The sequence below is a fragment of the Marmota flaviventris genome, chromosome 3, assembly GCF_047511675.1.
Source record: "Marmota flaviventris isolate mMarFla1 chromosome 3, mMarFla1.hap1, whole genome shotgun sequence".
NCBI lineage: Eukaryota > Metazoa > Chordata > Mammalia > Rodentia > Sciuridae > Marmota > Marmota flaviventris.
This window is the reverse complement of record NC_092500.1, coordinates 9,682,300-9,703,217: the sequence shown is the minus strand read 5'-3', so window position 1 is coordinate 9,703,217 and position 20,918 is coordinate 9,682,300. Positions and strand designations below refer to the sequence as shown.

At 55.3% G+C, this 20,918-nt stretch overlaps 1 protein-coding gene across 1 annotated transcript; it reads right to left on the bottom strand.

Annotated features, from left to right (window-relative positions):
• Positions 1-427: 427 nt before the first annotated feature.
• On the bottom strand, positions 428-17,556 carry Sun2 (Sad1 and UNC84 domain containing 2). The gene is made up of 18 exons (XM_027930536.2): positions 17,293-17,556; positions 14,521-14,676; positions 13,529-13,719; positions 13,239-13,376; positions 12,384-12,479; positions 12,031-12,124; positions 11,005-11,075; positions 9,226-9,353; positions 6,971-7,225; positions 6,322-6,399; positions 5,878-5,921; positions 5,317-5,482; positions 4,764-4,985; positions 4,407-4,491; positions 3,942-4,057; positions 3,673-3,840; positions 3,243-3,335; positions 428-1,766 (listed from the first exon to the last, which is right to left on the bottom strand). Exons 2-18 carry the CDS (start codon positions 14,640-14,642, stop codon positions 1,653-1,655), a joined length of 2,181 nt encoding a protein of 726 aa, XP_027786337.2. The 5' UTR covers positions 14,643-14,676; positions 17,293-17,556; the 3' UTR covers positions 428-1,652.
• Positions 17,557-20,918: the final 3,362 nt, after the last annotated feature.

Genomic DNA, 20,918 nt, shown 5'->3' with positions numbered 1-20,918 from the left:
CAGTGGCCTGACCCTTCTATACTTGAGCAGGAATCTGTGGGATCTTTACCAGGAGCAAGGTCCTAGGACAGCATGTGGATGGAGAGGGCTAGATGACCACTTTGTAGATGGGTCCACCTGCTCACTGACACCCTAGAGGTGAAGAAGCAGGAGCCTATCCCAGTGGGACAGACAGGAAAGGCCTCTTCTGCATGGAGTATTAGTGACAGCTCCTAAAGCCATTTTTTTTTTTTTTTCCTCCTGACAGCCCTTGAGCCCAGAAACACTGGAGAGGATCTTGCCTTGTGTCCCAACCCCGTCATGACTGGGTTTTGACCAAATGCCCTGGGTTTCCAGATTTCAGGAGTAAGCCTTTGGGGACACTGATGTGACTAAGAATTCATTGCCCCACTTCCCCAAGAGCAGCTGCCAGAGAAGAGCCATGCTCTGCTGATCCTGGCATCCTTTTATTTATTTATTTTTGCATAGCCATAAATTAGAATCTGAAGATAAAAAATTAAAAACCAACAGTGCAGCATCTGTGACAGGAGAGCGCAGAACGAGACTTGGTTGTCTCGGGGCAGGGTCAGGGCTGTGCAGGGGCCACTACTTCATCGTCACCTGAGCCTCAGAGCCAAGTCAGGTCCTGCCCCCTCCCCACAGGCCAGGACCAAGCCCCGCTGAGAACCACCCAGTGCCCCACAGAACGGGGCTAAGAATCAAGCCCTTAGCTTTGAAGTTAAAAAAACAGACCTTGAAAAATATATACATTATACAGCAGGGCCGTGGGTCTAAAGCCCCTCTCCTCATTGCAGACAGCCCTCCTCCCACCTGACACCCTGAATGGCACTGTTGGGTCATATGGCACTGTCACGGTCATTACCACTGGACAAGGAGGTCTCCTGTCCCCTCCCTCCTAGGTAACCCCAAATGCTAATGACCCCAAAGGCAGACCTAGGCCCCTGCAGCTGGAAAATGTGGGAAGCTTGCTCTGGGACACAGGCGGGCCCTAGCAGGAATGGGGGGCAGAGCAGGCTTTGCCCTGGCATCAGGAGAGAAAAAGCCGAGGTTGCCCCCAGCACAGGGGACTCCAACAGGTTGGCATAGGCAGCAGCCTTAAGAGGTGCACAGGAGCAGTCCCCGCCAGGGTATAAGAAGCCCCGTGGCCCACCTCTACCCAGGATAAAACAGGCCTCTGAAGAAGCCCCTTGGGATCCCCGCGGGCCAATCCGTGACACCAGCCTCGCGGGCAGAGCACAGCAGTTGGATATTGAGCAACCTCCTCCCCCGGTCAGGTGGGGCCCACCATCACTTCCCACCTGCTTTACCCCCACCAGGAGCTCTCTGGGTGGTGGCCCTGCCTCCTGCCTCCCCACCCCCCTGGTATGCTATGTACTCCCCATGGTGCCAGCCCAGTCTGGAGAAGGAAGGGTGCTGGAAGCACTGGAACCTGCTGGCCACTGTGGGCTGCCCGCTGCTTGACAAAACTCTGCACATTCTTTCTCATCTCCCCAGGGCTAGGGCTCTTCTTTCTTGCTCCTGGAAGTCAGAGCGCTGATCAAGCTTGTGGGGTTGGAGGTGGGGTGCTGCACACGCACTCCTAGAGTAGGGGTGCATGTGGGAGGGGCAAGCCTCCCAGATGGCTGGCAGCAGGCATGAGAAGCTTCACAGGGCTAGTGAGCAGGCTCCCCGTGCACCCGGAAGCGGTAGATGCAGGTGTACTCGGGATGGCCCCAGTTGGTAAGGATCCGCAGCTCCACCACCTGGTATGTGGCCATTTTAGTAGCCTGGGTAGAGAAGAAGGGTTGATGGTGTCAGAGAGTCCGTTGAGACCTCACTGACAGAGGTAGGTGGGGGACATGATCATCCTTAGGACCAGAGACCCCTCCTCTCCCTTGAGTCTCTGGCTTCTTATGTGCCTGTCTTCAGCCTCCTGGCACAGAGTTTGCAGCCCAAGGGCCAAGGGCCCTCTGGGACACCAATATTCTACACTGGCCATCAACTGACCCATGTGAGCTGCACTAAGCCCTGCCCTCAGACCACATATAAGTGGTCTTGGTGCTGAGGAACAGCACAGTTCAGTCAAGAGCTGGTCGAGTTCTTCTGCAGTTGCTTTGTTACTTTATCAGCAGCTAGAGCTCCCCTTGTGGAGGCCCTGGTGCATGATGGTGTGGGCCTTCTCAAGTGCCCGTCAGCCTGTCCTTTGTGCTTCAAAGCCACAATGTTTGAGGCAGCATTTGCAGCATATCTCGCCTGCCTGATGCCACAGGTGTAGTGCCTTCTGTCCATCCTCTCCCCTGGCCTCTCCCGTACCCTGAGAAACCCAGCCCCTGCAAAGACCCCATCATCATCCCCAAACTGATGACAACCATCTTACATCTAGTCCTTCAACAGCAACTGGGAAAACAGTAGGCAAACCCACTCCCCGCTCTGCATTAGCCCCTCTGGGTACCAGCTCCTAGACCCTTAATGCTGGTAACCTGTAAATTGTCCCCTGCTCTGCCTCTGCCCCCCGTTCTCCCCCAGCCTGAGCTCTGAGGCCTTCCCACTGCCTCATCCTCACCCCCACACCCTGTGCAGACCTGATCAGTTCTGGCATGTTCCCCACCACCACTTCCTGAATTAGATCCCTGGCTCCAGGCTGGCCTTCCTTGGAGTCACTATTTAGACCTTAACAAAAATGCACATCATACTGTTACCTACAGCAATGCCGTCCTCACCCACCCCCTGGCCCTGAGGGCCTCTCTGAGGCCATTCCTCCTGCCTCTTACCCCTCTCTCCCCTCTCACAATCCCTCACCCACCTAATTCTTCACTTTTCTTGAATTCACTGGATGGTGTGTTTGAACTCGGGTCCCTGGGGCCCATCAGCCCTAAGAAATCAGACTGCTGGGGTGGAGGCTGGAGTCTGTTCCTAAGGGTCCTAGGAGATCTGATGCCCACTTGAGTTTAAGACACAGGTCCTGTCTGAGCCTAGCTGGCCATGCCCTGCTCTCTCCTAGAATGCCCTTCAGTTGTCTTTCCTGGCAACCCAATCTTTCTTTCATAAACTTGCCTCATTAGTGCCCCGTTTCAGGAAGCTTCCCTGACGTGCCCTTCCAGAGGGGACACTCCCCTATGCCATCTACAAAGTTGGACTTCTCCACTTCTGCTGCCTGATCTGAGGAGGGCAGAACAGGGACTGCATCTCTCTCTGAACCCTGTGCCTGGCAGAGTAACTGCCAGGGAGACATCTGCTGCACCCACTAGTTCATGGGTCTGTACCTGGAAGTAGAAGGTCTGAATGGGCTCCCCATCCTGGTCATAGGTGAACGTGCCCAGAAGCGTCCCCTCCTGCTGCAGATCTTCATCAAACCCCTGCAAGAGGGTGACAGGATGGAGGGGAGAGGCAGGGAGTGAGAGTGTGACTCCCTCCCACTCTGCAGGTCAGACAGGATCCCCCAGGAGCTGCAAGGGGTCTGGGCACTGGAAATGGCTACCACAGGACTTCTCTGTATCCAGTGATGATCACTTAATAGCACATGCCGTGGTTTCTTCCCCTAGCCTGAGATGACTGGGACTGACGTGCCGTCCCTGGCTCCACTTCTTCCAAGTCCACTCCCTTCCTCCCAGCCAGTGACCCCAGCTGGAATCTCGGCAGATACCCACAGGACACTCCTACAACCCTTCCAGCCCCACACTGGTTGATACTCACGAAGACAGCAAAGTCCTTGGGGGCACTGGAGATGGTGCTATTGGGTGACAGTGCCTTGGGTACATGCTCTAAGGTAACAGCTGTGGGGCGGATGCGTGCAGAGAGGCGGACCACGGCAAAGCCCTGGGGCCCCTGGAAGGCCCAGCAGTTACCGGGGTGCACATCTGGCTGGAGTGGAGAGAAGATAAATCAGTATGAGGCCCCAAGTCCAATTTGGCTGACTGGAGAAGGGGGCCACATCCCAACGTGCCCTGAGCCCTGTTGCCTACCTGAAGAATGACACGGGGTGACTGGGAGTGGTACCACAGGGGGATGCCGAAGAGGCTGAGGAGGGCTGTCTTGGTCTCATAGGTCTCGGAGCATCGGGTGCTGATGACACTGGCCCCTGAAACAGAAAAGAAGGACAGGGTGGGTGTCTGCAGGGGAAGACCCAGACGACCAGCTCAGGCTGCCAGCCACAGGAGCCCTGGCATGAAGGCTGGAGCCGCCAGGAGAGGCTGCCACTGCCTGTCTCCTCACTGAGGACAGGGCAGGTGCCCAGGCCCAGCCTTTGCCCTAGCCCAGACCCAGGGAGCAGCTGAGATACCACCCCTCCGATGCCTGGGTACCTCCTGCTTCCCTGAGCCATCCCTGCCTTGGTGAAGAGTCTGTGTTGGGTGACATGTGCTGATTTGGGGCCCAGCTATTGTGGGTGGGGACCATGACAAGGCACGTGGAGGAGGTGGCGCACACACCTCCTGATTCCAGGGCGTAGTCCACCATCCCAATGCGGTCCTCGCTGTAGCGCTGCAGGGCCTGCTTCACGATCCGGTGCACCTGCTAAAGCACGGCCCAGGACGCAGTCACCATGGGAAGGAGATGAGCCTGCCCCATCCTGTTGCCACAGTGGACTGACCCTCTAGGCTTGTGCCATGCTGGCACCCAGGCAGGTATGGGTGCCACCTCCACCCACCTCCACTGGGCCCAAGGCAAATGTCAGAGCTTCCTCATGCCACTTATGTCCTGGAAGTGAGGAGCTGGGGTCTGAGACCTCCCAGTCCTCCAGCTCCCAGTGAGAACAGCAGCGTGTCTGTGGGGTGCCTGCTCCTCACCTCCTCTGTGACCCCGACCACGCCTTCCTTCTGCAGCGTCAGTCCCAGGGAGGCCACGGCTTCCCGGGCCGACTTGCCCTGCATCTCCGCCATGTGGGAGAGGATCTTGCTCTCCAGCTCCCGCAGCTGAGCTTGCATCTCCTCTCTTTGGAGGAGGCCAGCGCGGGTGCCTCCACCTCGGAGAAGGAACTGACTGACCCAGGCAGGGAACTGAGATTCCACCTAGGGACAAAACATGGTGTTACTAAGAGGCTTGCAGGAGTAGCAGAGGCTGCTGTGGCAAAGCCAGGCCAGGCGGGGTGGTAGTTAGCTGGGGAGCAGGGCTGGGCGGGAGGGAGGCCCTTGGAGGAAAGGCTGATGAACCACAATCCCTGGGCATCCAGGAGAAGCAGGCACTCCTGCCAGGCAGGCCCAGGCCTGTGCCGAGTCCAGCTCTGCAGTGGTACCCTGGAGATAACAGGCCGGGGCAGGAGGCTCCTGCTGTGCAGACCCCAGGGCAGATGGACTCAGAGCAAAGGGTGCTTGGCAGGGCCCTCAGATGGTTCCAACTCACGTCGTCGCGAGCAGCCTGAATCTTCTGGGGCAGCAGGCCCACTTCATCTGCCACAACGCTCTGCTTCAGGGACAGAGCTGCCAGCTCCTGCCTCAGGCTGGCTAACTGGGCCTCCAGCCGCCCCAGCTCCTTCATCGCCTTCTCCTGGAAGGCCTCCTGGGTCATCCTAGTCCCAGAGAGAGGAAGAAAGAGGAACCCTTGGTTGGCTTCTGTCATACAGTGGTGCCCACTAAGCAGGGCCTGCTCTTAGAGAGTGACTTGTAGGACACAGCCCAGAAGCCAGAGGGTGGCATCCCTGTCCCAGAGCTAATTCAGATCTGATCCCATGACCCGCTCTGGTGCAGCCTCTCGCCTCGCCAACTGTGGACGGTGGGCTGTGAGGCGGTGGCCTGCACGAGGCAGAAATGACGCTGGCTACAGGCAGCCCACACACCTTGGTCCTGCTGCAGAGGCACCTCCCACCATGAGCAGCCCCTACTAAGCACCGCCCCTCAGACAGGCTGCACACAGGGGTCCTGACCTGGGGCTGGGCGGGAGGGGAGCAGATGGCTGGGACTTTACCTTTGCCACTCTGACCTCAGCTGCAGGATGTGAGCCTCTGACTCCTGAGGGACACAAGAAACAGCGAGCTCAGAGAGGAGCGACGCCTCCACTGGGCACCTACTTGACCACATCTCTGCCCCAGGGTTCCTCACAGCAAAGGTCAAACTGGCCACTTGGCCAGAGTCCTGAGAGTCTCGCCCCACATCTGATGCACCCTCCTATTTCCACGTCCCCATTCCCTCGGCATGGGCACAACCAGGGACAGCCGTCCTGGTCCTGAGCGTGCTCCCTGTGGAGGGGTGAGTTCCGCTCACACAGGGAAGGCAGGAGACCTCGTGCTTCCCACGCACACCCAGCAGTGTCCCTGCAAGGACCAGGGGTCCCAAGTGTCTCTCAGATCAAGAAGAGTTGTGGAACTGGGTCAGGACCCCAGCAGAGGCCCACGTGCCCCGGCCCACCAACCTGGGAGGCCTGGACAATCTTCTTGAAGAGGTCTTCCGAGTCTTGGTGATGTTCTGCCCTCAGAGTGACCAGTTCTTCCTGTCAGACACGAGGGGAGGACTGAAGATTTGACAGCAGCGCTGGAGGGGCGCTTGCCACTAGGAGGTGTTCTAACCGGGATCCGAACCAGGGCTCTGGTTCCCGGGCTTCGGCTCTTGGCCATAGGCCACCGTGCTTCTCTGAAACAGGCAAGAGTCCCGCCTGATCTCTATGGCACACCACGCCTGTGGCGCCAGGCACCCGGCCACGCTCCACGTCACACCCCTCACAGCTTGGGGGAAGAGAAGACAGCATCTGCATTTTTCTCTTTAAAGCAATATTTTAAAATATGTTTTGCTGTCCTGGGAATGGAATCCGGGGCGCCCCCTCACTGAGCTACACCCCCAGCCTTTTGAACTATTTACTTTGAGACAGGGTCTCCTGAGGGGCTGGTGCTCCAGGTGCCTCCACCAGGACAGGTTCTGTTTGTGACTGAGGCTTAGACAGAGAAGCTGCCAAGTGGCAGAGCTGGCTGACCCTATCAGTGCTCATTCTCTCACCCTGCAGGGTCCCCTCCACCCCAAACGCCCACGGTCCCGAGTTCCCACCCTTGGGCAGCTCTGCTCCCCACCTGGAGGAGAGTGGCGGTATCCCTGCGGATGTCCTCCTTCAGGGCGGCCTCTCGGCGGCTCACCAGCCCCTCCAGGAGTGCCAGGGTGTCCTCATGGCTCAGGCCACTGCTGCCCCCCTGGCCAGTGGTACCCTGCCGCAGCTCCAGGCGTTCCAGCCTTATGGCCGCCTTCTGCCAGCTGGAGGAAAACTCAGCAGCAAGAGCTTCCAGGCGCCGCTCCAGGGAGTGCACCTGGGACAGGATGCGCTGCTCTGCCTGGTGGGCAGGGCAGGAACAGAGGTGAGGGACCCAGGAGCTCCCCACAAGGACACTTCATGCACACGCCACTGTGAGCCAGCAGAGAGGGAAGAGAGCCCCAGGAAGACTGTGACTAAGCTCAGGCTGGGACTGTGGCTGGGGTACATGCCAGGGAGAGGCAGGTGTTCCCAGATAGGAAGGCGGGGGTCCCCAGGGCGGGCCCCAGGGAGAGCTGCAAGAATCAGAGCCCAAGGAGGTGCAGAGGGGCAGGGGAGGGGACTGGAGAATAGGGTTGGTCCAAATAAAGGATGGGAAGCTGTAGTAGGTGTCAGTGTGGGTAGGGTGGCCTGAGTGACCTGCTGGGCCCACTGCCCTGTCCCCTCCGCCAGGCAGGTGTGTAGGTGGGAGAGATGAGCACTGAAAGCTCCAGCCACAGCGGTGCTCAGCTCCACCCCTTCCCTAGCTACTAGGGAGTGAGCCCTTCCCTTCTCCTCTTTAGCTGGGTGCCCCACTGGGAAGCTGAAGGCGGAGTAATGGTCATTTGGACCAGAGAGTGGCATTTGATAGTATGTCACAAATTTTGAGAATATTGTTGACAAAACAAAATCTTTGCAAGAGAGATTATGAAATGCAATCTGTCAAACATCAGTTAAATGGCAAGAGGCTCACAGACGGGTGGAAGGGCTTCTGAGTTTTAGAAGTTCCATCTCACATAGCAGCGTGTTCACGGGCCTCAAAAAACCAATAAAAGCAGAGCTCTCCCCGCCTGCCCCGCCTTGGCCGCCCTGTCCAGCCCCATCTGCTGTCTTTATTCAAATATAAGCAAAGGTGAAGCTGTGTTCAAGCTTCACTTCCCCTTTTTGCACAAAAGGTGATCTTTGATAATTAAAAAGGAAGTCATAGATGACAGAATATGTCATCATTTTATAAATTAATAAATTATGTTGAGGAAAGCAGTGTCCATGGATATATATGATTAAAATGTGATATAAAATAAAGTCAGCGAGGTGTAAGCAAAGTTTAAGTAACTATAGTGGGGATCGTGTTGTTTTGTTTTGGTACTAGAGACTGAACCCGCAGCTCAACTACTGAGCTACTTCTCAGCCCTTTTCATTTTGGAACAGGGTCTCACTGAGTTGCCCAGGCTGGCCTTAAACTTGGAATCCTGGGGCTGGGGGTGAAGCTCAGTTGGTAGAGTGTTTGCCTCACTTGCACAAAGCCCTGGGTTCAATCCCCAGCATCACATTAAAAAAAAAAAACTTGGGATCCTCCTGCCTCAGCCTCCTATCACTGGGACTGTGGGCAGGCGCCATAGCAACCAATGGGGACAGAGAATCCTAAGCAACCCATGCTCACACCATGTTCTGGCTGCACATCCTCCTGTCCCCGTTGACTGACTGCAGACTCCTTGAGGGCACAGCCTGGGCCTGTCCATCTTCATACACTGGCAATTATAAAACTGGCAACAAACCCTCGCTTCTCCCCGGGCCTGCCCTCTACAGCACACCCTGCCGCTTCTCCCTCGAGAGGTCTTCCTCTTCTGTCTCCTTGAATCTGGACTGTCCCTGAGCTCTGCATCACCAAAAGAATGGAAGTGACAGTGTGTGGCCTCCGGCAGGTCCCTGCAGTCTGGCCAGCATCCTTGGAACCCTGCCCAACTACTGAGAGAGCAAGCCTGGGACATCCAGCAAGGTGACCAAAGTGCAGCAGGATGGCCAAGGCCAGCAAGTCGCCGTTGCACACCAGTCTGCTGCCGCTCCTTTGAGCGGGCAACACGGTGGCATTGTATTGAAAAGGAATAAGGCAGGTGGCAATTTGCTGGTCACTTTTCCTTCTGTTTTCTGTCCTTAGGCTGCAACTACATTTTGGACACTTTTGAGTCATACTGGTGTGCAGGCCACCCCACCCTAACACCTGTGCCCCAGACAGCAGGGAAAGGGGGGTCAGAACACAGAGGGGCGTGGGGCGAAGTCAAGTGCAGAGGCAGGTGGGGGAGGTCTGCGCAGCCCTGCACTCACCTGGAACTGTGGGGAAGAGCCTCTGGAGTCCCACACCTCAGGCTGCCTCCTGCTGTCCTTCACTGCCCACCAGGAAACCACAGCAGGGTGGAACGTCTGCAGCCCGTAGGGGTAGAAATACCAAGCACCTGGCACAGGGTGAAGACAGTCACTCAGGCTGGGGCCAGCAGCAAGAGGCGGCCTCACCTTGGGCATGGTGACCTGTGTTACTCGAGGGAGCCCTGCTCTGCTAGAGGCCGCACTTCTTCCTCGAGCCTCAGCATGAGGCTCATCCTCATCTTCGCGGCCTCCTCAGAGGTCCTTCATCTATTCTGTCGATGGCAAAACTCAAAATGGCTCTGGCCAGTTAGGGAGGATCCAGGGTAGAACCTGACAGTGGTTCTGGGTCTGGCCCAACAGCCTCATCACCCAGGAGCCTTCAAACACCCAGCACCTGCTGCCCCCTCCAGGGGAAGTTAGCTGGCTTTCAGGGCCTGGTGAGGGTATGTTTGAGAAGCTCCCCAGGTGACCGGGCTGTCAGGCTGGGCACCACGACACTAGGAGGACAGGAGGCATCAGCTGCTCGCACAGCTGCAGCCACAGAAACACCTGCTGACTTTGGGGGTGGCCTCTCTGTGACGTGTTGACTCCTGAGTAGTGGGGGCTGGGTGGGGAGTGTGAGCCTGAAGAAGTCAGTGGCTGAGAAGTCTCCGTCCTGGTCACTCCACCCTGGCAGCTCAGTCATCAGCTGTGAGCAGCTGAGAGGAAGCACATGACCTCTGGGCTTGAAGTCCCAGGTGGACATGTGTCACCCAGACATGCACCCCTCTCCACCTGCATCTCCACGTGACAGGGAGATGGTGTCTGGGGAAAGGTTCTCCAGGTAAAGTGGTACGCGATTACCAAGGACCATGGTTATTTTTAGGGTAATGCCCAGGCCCCACTGGGTATGCACAAGCTGTTCTTGCAACAGGAAGCAAAGAGAAAACATGGTGGGAAAATATTCTGCCTGATATTAATAAAAGAAATACAAGTTGAATAGATGCTAAGCCTATCAAACCAACTCTAAAAAATATTTAGAAGTTGACACAGTCATTAAGAGTGAGTCTCGGGCTGGGGCTGGGGCTCAGTGGTGGAGAGCTCGCCTCAGTGGAGGGCGCTGGGTTCGATCCTCAGCACCACATAAGAATAAAGGTGTTGTGTCCATCTACAACTAAAAAAAAGTGAGTCTCAGACCACATAGGTAAGTCCCGTGAAATCAGGAAACTCGGGTAAAATTGCCCACACAAAATGAAACGTGAATGGGACAGTCCCGCGGCCAAGACTGGAACCTGCAGAGTCCCAGGTAAGTGACCAGGTGGCTACACCATAGTGTACTGCTTTGTTCTTACTTTCAGGACAGCTAAAGCCCTAGCCTGGTCTTGTGAGATGGGTCTGCTTGCACGGCTCTGTCCTGCCCCAGACAGGAGGAGAAGTGACTGCTAATAATAAAAGCCCCGAGCTCCTGCTGCACCCAGCACAGCTGTCCTGGGTGTGTTCTGCCAAGGGCGATGTTCTCAAGGCACCCTGAACTGCCATGTGGCTGTCCCAATTTAGCGCAAGATCAGTAGACTGGGCCTCTTCCCTTTGCCTGGGACACCCCACGAAGGGGCAGCACGGGTCAGTGGAGGACATGGTGGAGGCCGGGCGAGAAGGGTCTCAGGCCCAGAGCTCTGCCCAGTCCCTGCCTGTCACACTGGCCGCTAGCCCAGCATCTGCCATGCTCTGCCCCGCCCCCTGGCACTTCCCACCCTGACTCACCATAGGTCAGGCCTGTCAGGAGCAGCAGCAGCAGCAGGAACCAGAGGAAAGTCCTCAGGGAGGAGAAGCGCCTGGGTGGTGGGCAGGCAGACGGAGGGAAGCATGAGGAGCGGGCCTCTGACCCCCAGACAGCCCCGGAGGCTTTCTGAACCCTGAACTAGGGTTGAGGTGAGCAACCTGTGAGCTTTTCATGGGGTCAGGGTCAGACTGGACACCAGCCTTATCCACTGGTCATGAAGTGATGAGGACAATTTTGACTCTAGGAATCTTATGGATGTTACCGACAATAAATAGTGTGGGCTCAGAGACATCTATAAACATTTTTGTAAAGAGAGACCCTGTAAGCAAGCAAATATAGAAAATAATATGTAACTCCCTATACACAAATATTTTCTTCTAGAACAAGGAACCTTTATTGGTGACATGCACCAGTCCTTGGCCCTCTTCCTGGCATTGCTGGTTGCCTGCCCTGACCTGATCATGGACAGAAGGATCCTGATTCTGGTCCAATTTTCTTTCCTCTGCCAAGGGAAACAAGTTCCCAAACCGTGGTCCTGCTGGTCTGGGAACTTGAGGGAGGACTCACAGCATCCTCAGGCACCATCTCTTTGTGGCTTCTGAACACAAGCAGGCAAACCTGTCTGGACTGTCAGAGGCCCCAAAGGGAAGCTGGACTATCTGGGAACCTCACGGCTGAGCTAGCGCCTCAAGGCATCACCAGCACAAGCCTTCTCAGAGACTCACTCGTGCATCTAACAAATACATCAGAAGCGGCTGGAGGGGTGGCACTTAGTAGGACGTGTCCAGGATACAAGAATCTGTGGTTTACAGTTTTGTCCCGAAGGAACAAAACCTGCCTCTGCACACCACCCATTTCTGGCAGTCCTGGGCTCTGGGGGGCACTTCCTGCTCCCAGTTGAAAGCTACAGGTAAACTGGGGGATCGCCACGCCCGGGTTAAGATGGGGCATTGCTCCTTCAGTCCCAGGGCGTTCTGATTCACTGTCAAGGCTGGAGACTCGCTCACCTGGTTAAAACGAAGACATCGAGGAGGGACGCAGCTGTCGTCAGGCGGTACCAGGTGGTGCCAACCCACCAGTAGAGAAGTCCGAAGATCCGGCCTGAAAAAGCAGCTACGGAGCCTAAGACTTGAGGCCGTGTGCGGCACTTCACCCTTTCTGTCTGTGGTCCCCTTCTGCCCCCGCACCCCATACTAGTGCACCCTCTTCTGCTTTGCTGCTGCTCCACACCCCCTGTCCCCAGGTCTTTTGGCCCCCAGTAACTATCCTAGAATGACCTGTCTCTGTCGGGCCTGGTGCCCAGCATGAAGTCACTGCCGTGGAGAGCAGGAGGCACTGAGCACACTCAGCCGGCACCCACCTGGAAAAGTGACCACTGTCCAGACAAAGGAGCCGGCCTGAGAGATAGCACTCCTCAACCGAGACCCCGAACTATGCTGGTCTGTGTCCGAGTAGCCTGCAGGGGAACACGGGAGGAAACCAGCTCAGCCCCTGGGCACTTTTTTTTCCCTTTGGTTCCAGGGATTGAATCCAGGGGCGCTTAACCACTGAGCCACATCCCCAGCCCTCTTTAAATATTTTATTTAGAGACAGAATCTTGCTAAGTAAGTTGCTCAGGGCCTTGCTAAATTGCTGAGGCTGGCTTTAAACTCATAATTCTCTGGCCTCAGCCTCCTGAGCTGCTGGGATTACAGGAATGCACCATCTTGCCCAGCTCCTGGGCCCTTTTAAGAGCCTCCTCTGGGGATATGGAGCCTGACCATCTACTTGAGCCATCTCCTTCACATCCCCAGAGCGTCACACGGGCCTGCTCACAGTAGGTGGGGAAATGCTTGTGGGCGGAGTGGCATGGGAGGCTTCTGACATTTCTCTCCCACCAGAGCTTTCTGATTGGCGGCCTCTCCTCACCCACAATCCCTCACTCTGTTGTTCAGAACTAGACAAAAGGGACCACTCGTGCATCTAACAAATATTATGTGAAGTACCCACTATGTGCAGGGCTCACACTGAACTGCTGAAACGGGCAAAACACAGAGCCATTGGCCTTGGGTTGCTCACACACCAGTGGGGGTGGGACAAAGTGCATGGCCCAGTGCATGAGGGGCCACCCCAGACAGGTTCAGGGAGTGCTGGGCGCAGGAGGGATGCCCCACACCACACCCTCTCGTGCTGTCAGGGTGTCCCCTGCCCAGCTTCCCTTGGAGGCCCCACCTACCCACAAAATCGTCCTCAGAGGAGTAGCCGGAGGAGGAGCCCAGGAAGTCCTCAGAGACCTTGCTCTCTGCCAGCCCGTTGACTTGGCTGCTCTCGGTGCCTCCGGTGCCTCTCCTCCTCCTCACCCTCAGGTCCCCACCTGGCCAGGGAGGAATGGGCTCTTCTAGGCCTTGCAGTGCCCTAGCGCGTTGGGCTGCGCAGAGGGTGCTTCAACAAGCATGTCCCATGAGGGGACACTAGGGGGGAGCTGGGAGGAAGCAAAGCCCCAGGAGGAAGGTTTGGGACACTCACTCCAGTAGGGCTCACTGTGCAGGTGGTCGTCAAGGAGGGCGCTCCTGGCCAGGGAGGCCGCCCGGGGGCTGCCGATGTAGGACTCCCGGACCATGGACTCGCTGTAGTAGGAGGTGTGGGTGTCAGAGGAGGGGCCCAGCTGTGGTGCTGGGGACAGGCGCTTCATGTTGCTGGATTTCCTCTTCACGGTCCTGGGGACAGCCACGAGGGGAAAGCAGGGAGCAGGGTGGTGAGCCCAGCCAGAACTCCAGACGAAGCCACAGCCCTGGCGCCTCCTCTCCCCAGGGTCAGCCTTGTTCCGGGGCAGCCGACTCATGCGGGTGTTATCTTTTCCTTCTGTCTTTGTCACCTGGTTTTTTTGGCAGTGGGGGCTAGAACCTGGGCCTACATGTTGGGCAAGCACTCTACCAAGGAGCCACCACACCCCCAACCCTAGGTACTCTCTTTGCTCCTGTTAGCTCTAAATTTCACAGGAGACAGGCAAGTGCATCAGTGAGAATGGAGCCAGATCTCTAACTTCAAAGTCAAAGTTCTTTCCCGAGCTTCTTAATGCAACAGCCCGCCCCAAACCTGACAGGCCCAGCCTGGCCTCCTAGAGCAGCCCAGAGCCTCGGGGCCTACGACCGTAAGGGGCAGGACGAGGCAGGCAGTCACTGCTCCTGAGTTGCCAGGCAGCTGCTGAGGCCCTGCAGGTGGTGAGACGCGTGGGTGTGGGTGTGAGAAGGATAGCCAGCCTGCCACACCCTTCCAGGGTGGAGGGGTGCTGTGAGCCCTGCCTGCACTTTTGGGGTTTCTGGCCTGGCTTAGCTTGAAGCTGCCTCTGCCCACTTCCTGTTACTAGGCAGCGGGGCAGCAGCACCTCTCACATGGGTGGAGAGGGCAGAACCCCTGACCTCACACGGGCATCTGCCACCCTGAAGGTTGCAGCAGGAAGAGCCGCCTGCTCTGGGGGCCGTGCCCTGGACAGGGCCGTGCAGCCCCTTGCGCCCTACCTGAGAGGACCGTCCCTAAACAGGGCACTCCGGCTCCCTGCCACCGAGCTCCCTCCACTGCTGCTGCTGCCATCGTCATCGCCCTGGGAGTAGCGAGTGAGGCGCTGGCTTCGTCGGGACATGGCGAGGGGGGATGTGCCTGTCCCTTGAAGAAGTCTTGGGAAAGAAAGGATGGCACGTGAGGCTCAGGGCTGTCCCTGAGGGAGGAGAAACAGGCACTGCCTCACCACGAAGGACAGAGCCTCCTGCATTCAGGTGAAGGTCCTGCAGTGTGGCCAAGACACAGTGGTCACTGTGCCCTGCCTTGGGGCTCCCTGGGCCGTCCTGGGGCCTCCACCATAACTTCCACAGGGCTTTATGCCTTTATGCGGTTTGCCTTGATCCTCCTTGACGCTTGGCAGCACACAGCCAGAACTGGGCCTCCTCAGCCTCCGACATGCAGCAGAGAACTTGGCACAGGGCAGGCACCAGCCAGGTGCTGGGGCTCCCTGGTGCTTCCAGCCTAGCTGCCCACAGCACTGTCCTCTCCCTAGAGCGGGTCTGGCTTCAGGCTCACTGATTCCCTCCAGAGGGGGCTCCCCCTTAGCCACAGTATTGAGTCCCTGGTCATTCCTGACTCCAAAAAGCCCACTCCAGTAGAGCCTCCCACATTGCGACTGCTCACACTCCACCTCTCCAGGCACGACATGCCCCTCTTCCTGATGTGACTCGATAAGATTTTTTGAAAAATGCCTCCTTGGCACCAGTCTCCCTTTGTGATCCCACAAGGGAGGTGGGTATCATCACTCCCACCTATCAAGGGGGGAACCTGGGACGCTAAGATGATGGGTAACTTGCCCCAGTCACCCAGCTTACAAGTGACAGAGAAGATCTGAGCTCAGACCTGACAGGTCATAGGGCCTGGGTCTTTCTACTCCACCAAAAAGTTTGCAGGTTGTTTTAAGAATGTGTTGGGTCTTCCAACTAGAATCTTCTATAGCCCCACATACACTCAGAACAGGCTGTAAACTGCATGATTACCCAACAAATATTCAAACTAACGACACAGGGGGAAGTGGCACCACAGGATGGCATTACATTCAGTCCCAGTTTTCGGGCCATGTGAGGCTGAAAGCAAGGCTCAGAAGCTGATAATGAGGACAAAAGAGGTCAAAGTGGCAAGGCTGGCCAGAGGGCATTCCACCACATGAGCAAGATTAAGGCTCTCAGCTCTGGACACCCAGATTCCAAATCTTGGATTACTGAAGTGAGGAGTTCCAACATAGCCTCTTGGCAGGCAGGACTACAAAGTAACAGTTAATATCCCAAACCCATTGGAGAGCTCATGGTACTTGTGACATTTATCACTTCTGATGTTCCTGGTTCACACCAAAATCACTAGTTCTCTGGGCCACATGGTGGGCATACACTAACACACCCCAACTCTGACTATGTAAACCAGAAGATCAGGTCTGTCCAGTTAGGACCTCCTCTTTTGAAAAATAAGCAGCTTTCTGTCTGGGCTAATGGGCATCTTCCCAGATGGGATGCCCATCTGGCACCATCCCTGGCTTTGGCTGGTGTTGGTAAAGTAACCAACTGGTAGTAGCCAAAGCAGGAAGCTGGCCTGGGTCCTGGGCTGTATTCCACTCCTTATAAGGTAGTTCCACCCCACACTGCCCTCCCCCACCTGACAGCTCACAGGGGCTCCTCCTCTTAACCCCTGCTCTGCTGCAGGGTGAAGCCTCCAGCTCAGGGGCAGACACAAAGCCACATGTTTACACAGTACCCAGACTCTGCTTGGCAAGAATCTTCACATTCTGACTGCCAGGCAAGGGGCACGCTAAAAGCTAAAAACTGCAAGCCTTTCCTGCCATCACAGAACACTCTACCCTTCAGTTTGGATTTCACAAGATAGAAAAGGTCAAGACCCCATCCTCCCAAAGGAGAGGTGAGCCTCTAGGAGTCCAAATCTTTTACATATCAAGACTCCCCTCATATACAACCAGTTAAGAAACCCTCAAATAAAACTCCATTCCACACTTCTGAGCAGAATTACATTCTTTTCTCAGTTCTTCCCCCATCACAAATGTAAAAGGCAAAATCCATCCGATCTTGAGATTTAACCTAGATCTGGGACATCTTGCACCTGACGTTTTCACTCCTCTGCTTATTCACACTCCATTTCCACTGGGACGTGCAAGGCGCTCCGGGGGCTCACTGTCCTCTCCCTTCACGCCCCACACGCCCAACCCGCATCAGGGAAGAAGGTGGGCTTACTGAAGTCACACCCCGCCCCGCCCCCGCCCCCGCCCCCCACACTGGCTGTTTTGTTTTGTTTTTGTTTTAGAACTGAGCACTACCGGCCTCCTTCCTATTCCCAGAGTTCTGACAGGCGTCACTGGCCGGGAACTGCCAGTCCCTGGACCTGGCCTCTCTGGCACTGCCCTGGGCCGGTTTGGGGCAGCCGGGTCTCTGCTCTCCTCCTCCCGGGAGGCTGCGCGGGGAAGTCCCGCCCGGAGACACCGCCCTCCCGGCTGACCAGTGGGGCGGCCAGCCCTGGGGGCGGGGGCCGGCGGGGCAGGATGAGTCAGGTCGCTGGCCTTGGCTCCACGCCGGCCCTGCCCGACCAGCCCAGGGGCGTGCGCCCGGCGGGGTTGGAGCCTGGCCCAGCTCGGCCCCGAGAGGAAGAAGCAGGCCTGGCAGCTCTGCCCGGGCGGGAGCGACCCGACCGTGGCTCGGCGGTCAGCCCTGCCCAGGGCCGAGGGGAGGCGGACCCACCACCCTGGTTACCTACTGCCGCGGTTGCTCCGTACCGGGCCGCGGGCGTCCGAGGCCCGTCGCGCCGCCGGGGCGCGCCCCTTTCCTGCGTCGGGATCTCGCGGGCGGCGCCCCGCGCAGGTCCGACACAGCGGCGGGGTCCGGGGCTTCGGCGGGCGCGGAGCAGTGTCGCGGGACCGGACGGTGACGGGCGGGCGAGCGGACAATGCGGCTGGCGGAGGCCCGCGCTGCGCGAGTGGGGCCAGGCTGCGCGCGCGTGGCCGAGTGTGTATGTGTGCGCCCGTCAGTCAACGCTGACAGGCCGAAGCTCATTGGCCAGACTCCGCCGGCCGTCTCCGCCCACCGTCACCACCCATTGGCCGGTTTGAACACAAAGGCCCCGGCTCGCCCCGCCCTCCGCGTGGGCCGGGCCGCTCTGCGCGCTCAGCCCCCCAGTTCGCGCGTGGGAGGCACCGGCAGGTGCAAACCAGGCTTCAGGAGCCCGCGGCGGGAGCCCGCTCCGGGGCTGGGGCTCACCCGGGTGTCTGTGGAAGGAAGTCGCGGTCTGGTGGCCTAGAATGCCAGAGATCGCCCCGTGTGCGCCTCACTCCACGAACACCTCCCTGTCTGCGGTGCCAGGGCCCTAGGGACGTTAGGTTTGGGGAGGCACAGGCCCTGGAAGATGGCCCGCGGGAATGGTGGGGGCTGAAGACCCTGGCTCCGGGCCCGCCCTGGGAGCTGGCGCTGTTAGCTCAGAGCAGGTTCCGTGTAAAGATCGTCAGGGAAGACTTGCTAAACTCCCGGGCACTTGAGTAATTGTCTTCTTTGCCAGCTATTTCTACACCCATTTTAACGCCAGCTATTTCTACACCCATTTTAAAGACAAGGAAATTAGCCTACTAATAGAGGTATTGAGTTTCTTGCATAAAACCACACAGAAAGAAGCAAACTTGAGACTAGAAGATCCCTCCACGTCCAAGCCCATTTTATTGTTTTGTTTTTCCGTTTCAGCCTTGGCTTTGGGATCCCAGGCCTAGCAGGAGGCTCCGGAGCCCATCTTTCAGAGCCCCAGAGTTTCACAGCAGCTTTTCTGTTTTAAGGAAGGAGCTTGCCACGGTCGGTGCCCCAGAGGGCAGAGCTGGTACCTGTTCCACCTTTCTCCAACCTGGAATGAGTGCTTGATACTGAATGAGCAACAGTGCCCTCTGATTCCAGGGGTCTTTCCTCTTGGGTCCCACCTGCCAGCTCTACAGATACCACAAGTGTACAACTGGGGACAGACACTTCCTGTACAAGCTCTCTCTCTCTCTCTCTTTTTTTTTAATATCTTTATTTTATTTATTTATTTATTTTTATGTGGTGCTGAGGCTCGAACCCAGGGCCTCGCACGTGCTAGGTGAGCGCTCTGCCACTGAGCCACAACCCTTGCCCCTGTACAAGCTCTTTTAAGATGAAACTGAGTGCTGCTATTTCACTTTTATTGAAATGCAGAGAGGAAACAAGACAGATGACCAAATGGTGGAAGTTGGTGCTGGAAGATGCTGGGGTAGGGAACAGAGGAAACTGAGGATCTCCTGCTGAGTTGGCTCCAGCCCAACTCTGGATAAAAGCAGCCCCCCTTTCTGGGCTTCCATTGTCCCACCTGAAAAGGGTGGTGTCATCTGCCCTTAGGGTATCTTAGGACAATGCCGTTGTTGCTCCTGGGCTTAGACTTGGAGCTTGCTGAGGATCAGGGCTGGCTGCTCTCTGATTATGTACTGAACAGCAGATTAAAGGGAGAACTCAATATATTAATATTCTGTAAACTGAAAATGTTATGGTAATTTCATTTCATGTAGTGATAGTCTTTCCTCCTTTTAATTATTTTGTATTTAATATTTCTACTATAAATTTTCTGTTTTGTATTTCTGGGTAGTTATTGCTAATCTAGAGGAAAAGCTATTCTTTATTACACTTATCTCATATCAAAGTATATTACTTAAGTAAATTTTTATGCTTTTAAGTTATATAACAACATTAATAACAGCAAAAGTACAGTTTCACTTCTTTTCTAAGCTTTTCTTGTAATTTTCCTGCTATTTTTTATCAAATAAAAAATGTTAAGTCAATGATAAGTACTCATAGTAATAATAGCCATTGTTATTCACTTAATATTATATAATAATGTTATTCACTTAATATTGACTTATAATATTCTTTAGTTGTTCATCAGGGCTGGTATGTTATTTCTAGAATTTGGAGTAGCCTTTTATTTCCTTTATGTAATTTCTTTAGACCCCTGGTTATTGCAGTATCCTTATTTTTAATCCATGTTAAATGTTATCAAGTGCATTTAAAATGAAAAGTGATTTTTGTTTATTCTGAATGTCTATTATCATATAGTGAATTATTAAGTTACTGATGTTGAAGTGGACTACATTTCTTAAATAAACTCCACCTGGAACTAATGGATTAAAAAAATAAAGTGAGAACTCAGATTAGCCACGGCATCCAAGTAGGGGAGGGGCCCTCTCAACTCCCCATCACCAAGGTGGTCCCCAGTGCTTTCCTCACCAGTTCCAGTGGAGCCTCCACATTCCTACCCCTTCACTGCAGAACCTGCTCCCCTCTATACCAACGACCTGGGCAGAGTGAACTGCTCTCCAGAGGGTCCTGGTTTGTGAACGCCAGGCTCAGGCCACAGGCCTCTGAAGCTGTGCTGCCTCTGTGAACCTTCAGTATGTGGAATAGTGGTCCCCACAGATTATCAGGTACTAATCCTGGAATCTGTGACTGTCACCTGAATGGAAAGTCTTTGCAGATGAGATTAAGGTTTGAAGGGAGAGATTACCCTAGATGATCAGGGTGGGCCCTAATGCAATTCCAAACATTCTTTTTATAGGGACACAGAGAAGAGGACATGTTGTTTATGACCTTATGGCTACCTATTTCCAATTCTGGTCTCTAGAACTGTGTGAGAATACATTTCTGTTGCTTTAAGTCACCAAGTTTGTGGAGATTTGTTACAGCAAATCTCCTACAGAAGACAAATGGCCCTTGGAAAATTCTTGGCCTTGGCATTCAAGGTTCTCATACTTGTGCCAGGACCTTCCCCTTGTCCTGACCATCCTCACTTGACACTCCCATTGGACTTCCTGCAGGACACCACTCCTTGTCTCCAGACCCCTCCCACCTCATGAGTTGAACCAGGAAGCAAAAAAAAGACCACCAACTCCAATTTTAAATCAAATGAAAGCAAGGTTGTACTGTGTACACAAAAGCAGGCCAGCGACTGTCTCTCCCAAAGCCAGGCTAGAGATCAGCCCCAGCTCTCCAGGTAAAAGTTTTTATAGCATGAAAAGTTACAAAGGGACCCCGTCTTGGGAACGCACAGCTAACAGGATTCTGGCAAGCATAATACAAAGGCAGATAGCAGGGTAATGATCTACATGGCGTAACATTTTAAGGTAGGGAGTAAATTGAGATTCCAACTTCAGAATTTTGAGGTGCCGCTGAGGTTTTAGGGAGGGTTGTTATCTGGTCAGAGAGAGCCAGGCATGGGTGAATTTGGAGCCCGGGCAGGAATTTCAAACAAGTTTAAACATCAGGTTGTCGGGACAAATAAAAATCTTAGTATTTTATAATAAAACAGAAATGAACTTTTCATCACTTTGTGACGA